Source organism: Tachysurus fulvidraco, chromosome 15 (genome assembly GCF_022655615.1).
Source record: "Tachysurus fulvidraco isolate hzauxx_2018 chromosome 15, HZAU_PFXX_2.0, whole genome shotgun sequence".
Classification (NCBI taxonomy): Eukaryota; Metazoa; Chordata; class Actinopteri; order Siluriformes; family Bagridae; genus Tachysurus; species Tachysurus fulvidraco.
The window spans coordinates 23,377,235-23,384,734 of NC_062532.1; the positions used below are offsets into that span (position 1 = coordinate 23,377,235).

The 7,500-nt window shown below is 48.1% G+C and overlaps 1 protein-coding gene across 4 annotated transcripts in view; it reads left to right on the forward strand.

Annotated features, from left to right (window-relative positions):
- Nucleotides 1-7: 7 nt before the first annotated feature.
- The window catches only part of srrm2 (serine/arginine repetitive matrix 2), an 8,105-nt gene continuing 612 nt past the window's right edge, over nt 8-7,500 (forward strand). Inside the window, exons 1-13 of one of the 4 annotated variants that reach the window (XM_047800797.1) lie at nt 8-210; nt 1,047-1,301; nt 1,799-1,894; nt 2,490-2,675; nt 2,802-2,891; nt 2,985-3,050; nt 3,155-3,184; nt 3,264-3,383; nt 3,559-3,682; nt 3,793-5,942; nt 6,059-6,670; nt 6,794-6,859; nt 6,936-7,109. In XM_047800797.1, coding sequence (XP_047656753.1) covers nt 1,054-1,301; nt 1,799-1,894; nt 2,490-2,675; nt 2,802-2,891; nt 2,985-3,050; nt 3,155-3,184; nt 3,264-3,383; nt 3,559-3,682; nt 3,793-5,942; nt 6,059-6,670; nt 6,794-6,859; nt 6,936-7,044 — 3,897 coding nt within the window. In that variant the 5' untranslated portion in view covers nt 8-210; nt 1,047-1,053 and the 3' untranslated portion in view covers nt 7,045-7,109. Of the gene's footprint in view, nt 211-330; nt 459-1,046; nt 1,302-1,798; nt 1,895-2,489; nt 2,676-2,801; nt 2,892-2,984; nt 3,051-3,154; nt 3,185-3,263; nt 3,384-3,558; nt 3,683-3,792; nt 5,943-6,058; nt 6,671-6,793; nt 6,860-6,935; nt 7,110-7,135; nt 7,247-7,500 lie in introns of those variants that run through there. The other 3 variants (XM_027134741.2, XM_047800795.1, XM_047800794.1) reach the window with 3 other exon arrangements.

The following is a 7,500-nucleotide window of genomic DNA, read 5'->3' on the forward strand; positions in this document are numbered from 1 at the left end:
AGTTCACCAGCTCGCCGTCGCGTGAATATGACGTTTTACATGACGACACTTTCTAATTCTTTAGCCACCGTCACGCAGCTCAGTGTTTAGTTTGTGTTAAAGTGTTGTCTCGGTGTTAAGTGTTTATTTGTGTGTAGTTCACACTGGTTAGTGGTGACTTTCCTGTCAGGACCCTGTGTTTGTTCTCTCCCTCAGCGGGGGAACAAAGAGGTACGTATGTAGCATGTTAGCTAACATTAGCAAGCTAATCAGCTAACGTCTGTGTGCTACGTGCTCTGGTCACGTTTCCTCTTTTTATTCGCCACGTGTTCGCTTTAATAAACACCGTTAATAAGTTGGGGTGATTATTTTGGCGGTTGTTTAGAGTTTTCGGGCAGTTATTATCTCCTCAGTCAGAAGGCCGTGTAGCAGGGTTTAGGCTAACGGTGTAGCAGCTGCACGCGCCATGATGTAATACGGTGTGTTTGTGCGCGGTGTTTACTGTATTATAGTTATATTATAGTTATATCACAGTTATATTACAGTTATAGACATAAACACGTGTAATCGTGTGGTGTTTAGGTCAGTTATATTCTCTTTAGTGTGTCAGGAAGCAGCGCCATGCTAGTTAGCTTAGCTCACTCAGCTAGTGGTGTATTTTATATTAGAAATATAGATAAATAAAACGGCAAAGTTTAAAGATTTTGGAATCAAATGTTAGAGACAAAGGTGACATTATACAACTGTCCTTTAATACAACAGGTTGTAGTTAGTCACATTATATTCTCCAACAAAGTGAAAAAAGTTCAGAAGTTTTTCTTCTTCAGCTTCTTTACCAAGTCATTGCTTTAATGATGGACTGCGGTGTGTGTGTGTGTGTGTGTGTGTGTGTGTGTGTGTGTGTGTGTGTGAGAGAGAGAGAGAGAGAGAGAGACAGACAGGCCGGTCATTATGTACAATGTAAATCCACACCAATAAGTTTCACTATGATACGGATCAGTAGGTCTTATGAGATGAGAGATTTATGCCACGATGTCTTTTTCCATTTATTTATTCTTTCCCTCTAGAGCAGAGATGTATAACGGGATCGGATTGACCACGCCGCGTGGCAGCGGCACTAACGGCTACGTGCAGAGGAACCTGTCGTCCGTTCGGGCCAAGCGGAACCGAGACGATCACGGGGGACCGAAGGACGAGAAGGACAGAGAGAGGCTGGAGAGTCAGCTGAACCGGCAACCCAATGCTGATATCCTGGAACATCAGAGGAAGAGACAGCTGGAGGTCAAGTGTGCTGAACTGCAGGACATGATGGAAGAGCAAGGGTGAGATGTCTCCTTTGGGATCTCCTCACCTCCCTGTCATCTCACCTAAAAGTCCCGTCTTTATAAAGCCTTAAGATCACAGCTCACACCTTTTTAATATTCATCAGTTCAGTATCATGGTCATGTTAGGTGCAGTCCACCTCCTCCTGAGATATCACGATGTTCCAGACTTCACATATAGATTATATTTCTTAAAGAACAGAACGAGTGCTCGATAAAAGATCCTAACAACAAAAAAAAATTATGAAATATATTCTGTGAACAAAATTAAAGTATTTAATGATTTATATCGTGTCGAACTGTGTTGTCTTCAGTCGAACAGTAAAATAAGTTCAGTAAATAGTCATTAATAACTTCCCAGTGAAAACGGTGCCTAGATTAATTTTACACACCGATATACTGTGAGATCTGTTACACAGAGAGGACGTTGTTACCGCTGCAGCAGGTTACGTATAAACCTGAGGGCGTGGCACTGACGGCCGTGTTCTCTTGGTTAGGTACTCCGCTGAGGAGATCGAGGAGAAGGTGAGCAGTTTCCGTATGATGCTGCAGGAGAAACAGGATCCTCCTCCACCTTCTGCTGAGAAACCAACGTGAGTGTTGATGACTCTTAATTCTAACAACTAATCTTACACAATACTGTGTATTTAGTCCATCAGGCTGTAAATGTTCTCCAGAAGACCTGCTGATGTTCCTCACACAGTTTCTGTAAGAGTTTTTTTTTATTTAATGTATTAAAAACACGGTAGAAATTCACTCAAAAATGCACATCGTCTTTTTTTTAAAGAACGAATCTGATCAAAAATCAAATCGAGTTTTATACATCCAGGGTACAGACATGCAGTGAAATGCTTTTTAAGCTTAAAAGGAATGCAGTTAGGGATAAAAAATAAAACCAAAGCCAAAAGGAGATAAATAAAAAGTATAAACTATATAAAAAATATATGTGAAAAAATAATGTGTATAGATTATTACAGCTGTGTACTTACTGGGATAAGCCCCGCCCACTCCCACGTCTTACATTAGTAAGATCTCTTGCAGATGTTGGAGCTGTAAAAACATTACACACACTTAGCAGATCTGATGAGAAATGTAAAGATGAATGAAACGTCGAGGCTGGTGTCTGTTAACACTTCAGTACGACTCGTTTCCTTTGTTTTTAAATCGAGTCGTTTTCCTCCACCGCAGTGTGACTGAGACACACGCTCTCGCCGCCGCCAACCAGCAGAAGAACGACCGGCTCAGGGAGGCGTTCGGCATCGGCTCGGACTACGTGGACGGCTCGTCCTTCCACCCTGAGCGTAGAGAGCGAGAGAGAGAGAAGAGGGAGCAGGAGAGGCTGGAGAGAGAGAGGCAGCAGCAGCAGAAATATCAGTGAGTGAAAGAGAGAGCGAGTGAATGTCATGCTGTCGTTCATGCAGGTCACGGCACTGTATCACACTCCTCAAATCCCTGAAACACAGTCCACTTTTTCCTCTCATTGTTTTGTTCCCTCTCCAGGATCATCGAAGACTCCGATGAGTCAGACTCCTCATCTCCTCGAAAACAGAGCCGTAAGAAGAAAAGAAAGAAAGAAAAAAGCAGAGAGAGGTAAAAAAGGAAAAGAAATGCTAAAAGAAGAATAGCACAACTTATTAGTGACGGATTTATCACCTCTCTCTCTCTCTCTCTCTCTGTTCTCAGCTCTGAAAGTCCTTCCCCGTCACCTCGGAGAGAGAAGAAAAAAAACAAGTCGAAGAAGAAGAAAAGGTATTAAAGATACTCTCACACTAAAATGTTGAGGATGTCACGTAGGCATTTGGTGATGTGAAACTGCGTCTGTTTGTAAAGGTGTCCTGTGTCTTTGTGTTTAGGGAGCGCTCGGTGCAGAGTGACTACGGCAGGTGAGTCTGATCAAAACTACACGGTATTTTATTTCTGCTGTTTATTTTAACTAAACTCCGGTGTTTGTCTGTGTTTCAGTTCGTCTGAGGACTGGTCGGATAACAAGAAGAACAAAAGGAAGAGGAGCAGCGAAAACGAGACTCCGCCTCCAACGAAGAGCCGCCGTCGCCGCAGCAGATCCTCCAGCTCGGCTCACAGGTATCGGGGGTCAGAGGGAGAGATGTTTAATCCTTTACACTGGAGCGATGCTGTATTCTAGCTTCTGATTGGTTGATTAGTTTTCTATAACAGCAGCTCTGACGGTTATAATCGCCATAGCAACGGCTTCTTCAAAGAGACTGAAAACGACTTGTGGCTTTTTCCTGATGTTCAGCAGGTCTCCGATGGCGTTAAAGGAGAAACAGCACAATCCGCCAGTAGCTCGGGTGGATGAGGGGAGGAAGGGCAGATCTCCTGAGCGCAGGGGTCGCCACAGGGGCAGTCCAGAGAAGATGGAGGTTAGAGAGCTACGAATTAAAGATGTCTTACTCTGTTGTGTGTGACTAGGGTTTGTGGTGTTAATGGGACTGTTGTGTTCTCTCTCTCTCTGTATGTGTGTGTGATTCAGAAGTCTTCCAGACATTCCAGGTCTCCTGAGCGAAACAGAAAGGACCAGGAAAGAGAGAGAGGGAAGGAAAAGCCCCAAAGGGGGCGCCGTGACGTGTCATCTCGATCGGGGTCTCGATCTCCGCCCCCTAAACAGCAGAGAGACAGAAGAGCGCGTAGCGAGGAGCGAGACGGTGCAAAACCTCCTCAACGGAACCGACACAACTCGTCCTCTCCTTCACCATCTCCAAAACGACAGAGAGACAGGAAGCAGAGGAGCATCGAGAAAGAGCGAGAGGATGAGGGGAGGAAGCGGGAAAACAAACCCCAGAAAAGGCACGACTCCTCCTCATCAGCGTCGCCTTCACCACAGAGAGACAGAGCACGCAGAGGACGCAGCAGAGAGAAGGAGAGCGTGTCTTCACCTGCACGTCCTTCAGACAGGGACAGGCCGAGGGACAGAGACACCGCCATGCAGATTCGAGCTAGAGAGAGTGATAAACGTAAGGAGAGCGACTTACCTGTCTCGCCTCCTCGCCACTCACCACGCTCCAACGGAAAGCAGAAAGAGGCGGAGCGTGAGAATGAGCGAGCGAGGGAGAGAGAGAGGGAGGAGGTGAGAAGAAAAGAGCGAGAGAGAGAGGCAGAAAAGGTACAAGAGGAGGCAAAGAGGAAAGAGCGAGAGAGAGAGGCAGAAAAGGTACAAGAGGAGGCAAAGAGGAAAGAGCGAGAGAGTACCAGAGGAAAGGGAAGAGAGGAGGTGAAGAGAAAAGAGCGAGAGAGCGACAGAGAAAAGGAACGAGAGGAGGTGAAGAGAAAAGAGAGCGACAGGGAAAAGGAACGAGAGGAGGTGAAGAGAAAAGAGCGCGAGAGCGACAGAGAAAAGGAACGAGAGGAGGTGAAGAGAAAAGAGCGCGAGAGCAACAGAGAAAAGGAACGAGAGGAGGTGAAGAGAAAAGAGCGAGAGAGCGATAGAGAAAAGGAACGAGAGGAGGTGAAGAGAAAAGAGCGAGAGAGCGATAGAGAAAAGGAACGAGAGGAGGTGAAGAGAAAAGAGCGAGAGAACGACAGAGAAAAGGAACGAGAGGAGGGGAAGAGAAAAGAGCGAGAGAGTGACAGAGAAAAGGAACGAGAGGAGGTGAAGAGAAAAGAGCGAGAGAGCGACAGGAGCTGCTCTGAAGAGAGATACGGGAAGGTTGTGGAGACGGGAGACAGGAGGACGGAGCGAGATAAATCCACAGCAGAGACGGAGAGACCGGGTGAGAAAGTGAGGGAGGACGAGAGACCAGGAAGAACACGAGAGAAGAGTCCACTGGAGAAAGGGAGAGAAAAACCACAAAACAAGGAGAAAGAGAGAAAGAAATCCAAAGGGTCGAGCAGCAGCAGTGACAGTAGCAGCAGCAGCAGTGACAGCAGTGACAGCAGCAGCAGTGACAGCGACTCCGACAGTTCGTCGTCATCATCCTCCTCCTCTTCGTCATCATCCTCCTCCTCTTCATCTTCCGAAGATGAAAAGAATGAGAAAAGTAAAAAGGAGCCTCATGCTGTCATGGTGCAGGCTGTGGCCCAGACGGAGAAGGGAGAGCGAGACAAATACACACCCACAGACAGGGAGAGTGCTGCCTCTGCCTCCACACAGGCTCTGCCCATTAGAAAGGACAGAGGCAGAGACAGGAGATCTCCGTCTCCACAGAAGGAGCGACAGAAAGAAAGAGATTCGGGAAAAGAGAGGTACACTCCCACTGAGACCTCCAGCCCTCCTCCGTCTCCTGCAGAACGAACGAGGTGCAGTCCTGAGAACACAAGAACCCACGGTAAAGATCCAGAGAGGCCCAGGGAGCGAGGGAGCGACCAGCACAAGCCCTCCGACCTCGGGCACAGAGAGAAGAACAGGACAAGTGAGAGAATGCGGGCGTCTCCGCCCAGAGCCCGGCATGAGGTGAACCAGAACAAACGGGCCACGGCACCATCACGTTCTCCATCACGCTCTCCAGCACGACAACGTGCAGATCGGCCACGCTCCCCGAGCCCCAAGCGAGGAGTCAGGAGACCGACACCACCCTTAAGGCGAGACAGAGGGAGACCAGGAGACGGACAGAGAGTGCGCTCACGAGAAAGGAGGACGAGAAGCAGCAGGTCCAGAAGCCCACGTAGACGCTCACCTCCATACAGGTAAGTAATCGCACTTTGAGAAAAACCTTAACAAACTTAACTGGAGACGTTAGCAACATCTGCATTGTAGCTCCTGTATGAAAGGAGCCAATGATCATTTCTCTTTCTCCTCCTAGGTCCCGTCGTTCTCCCTCTCCTGTGTACCGGCGGAGAAGTAGTCGCTCTCTATCCAGGGAGAGGGAAAAAGAGAGGGAGCGAGAGAAGCATCGTGAACAAGAAAGGGAGAGAGAACGAGAACGTGGCAAAGAGAGAGAAAAGAAAGCAAGATCACCCCCTCGTCGTTCTCCGTCTTCGTCCTCTACATCTTCATCGTCCTCGAGTTCGTCCTCTTCGTCTTCACCCTCTCCTCAGAGGAAACCCGATCCCCAAAAGGACAGAAAGTCAGAGAAGAGGCTTCGTTCTCGTTCCTCTTCACCCCCTCCCACTCAGGATTCTCCTAAACGCTCTAGACAACCGCCTCCGTGCTCCAGATCTCCTCCTGCCAGCCAATCGGACGTCAGAAAGACCTCACGAGGTCGTTTGAGGAGCCAGTCGCCTTCAGAGAGACACGTGACTGAGAGCCAAGAGCGGCCAATCAGAGGGGAGAACGCAGTGAACGGGAAAGAAGAGAAGAAAATCGTGAAGCAACAGAAAAACGAGTGCAGGGACAGCTCCAGCTCTTCATCCTCATCCTCCTCATCATCTTCATCCTCGTCCTCTGATAGCTCTGACTCCGAGACAGAGAAAGGGTGAGTGGGCCTGTACTTCACACCTGAAACACGTTCAAGAAATCGACAACCAAAAGGTTAAGATGGGAAATCGGAGTCTTTCGTGTATTTTGGGAAGTAACTAAAATGTCTGTTGACTTGCAGGCAGGGGAAAGCAGCAGCGAGTAGACGCTCGTCCTCATCAGAGAGGGAGGGAGCGAAGAAGAAAAGGTACAGTTCTCTTTTTTTTTTCTGACTAAATTCTAACCAAGACTCACTTCTTAATAAGAGATGTGATGTAATGCAGCGGGTTTAACCAAACCAGAGACGCTGTACAGCATGTGGTAATGATCAGACAGATCGGACCGGTCGCAGGACTCCGTGCTCTCTCATCAGACCTCCGACAGAATAGATAAGTGTGTTAATGAGCAGCTCTGAGACGTGCTGCTGATGGAGGAGTCTAAGATCTTTCTTACACACAGGCTGGGTTCTGTTTTTCCCTCACAGTCCTCTGCGTCGGACGAGAGAGCCTGCCGACTCGCTCAGAGACTCCAGATCGCTCAGTTACTCCCCTCCTGCACGACTGCGCAGAGCCGCACGCTCTCCTCACGCTCGGAGGTGAGACTCACCGTCCTCTCTCCTCCCTTTCTCTCCCGCATCCTGTCACTCTTGTGTAGTGTCTTTGGCTCTCGCCGTCTTACACACACTCACTCTCTGACTTTGATTTTAGAGAGAGAGAGATCTTTCTGAACAGAGTAGTTATGTATATTAATGAGCTTGTTTCGTCAGATTTGCTGTATAACAGATGTCCAGCAGGGGGCAGTAATGTTGTGCTCTGCTTTACAGTGTGATTCATTATTCTCATTCTCTCT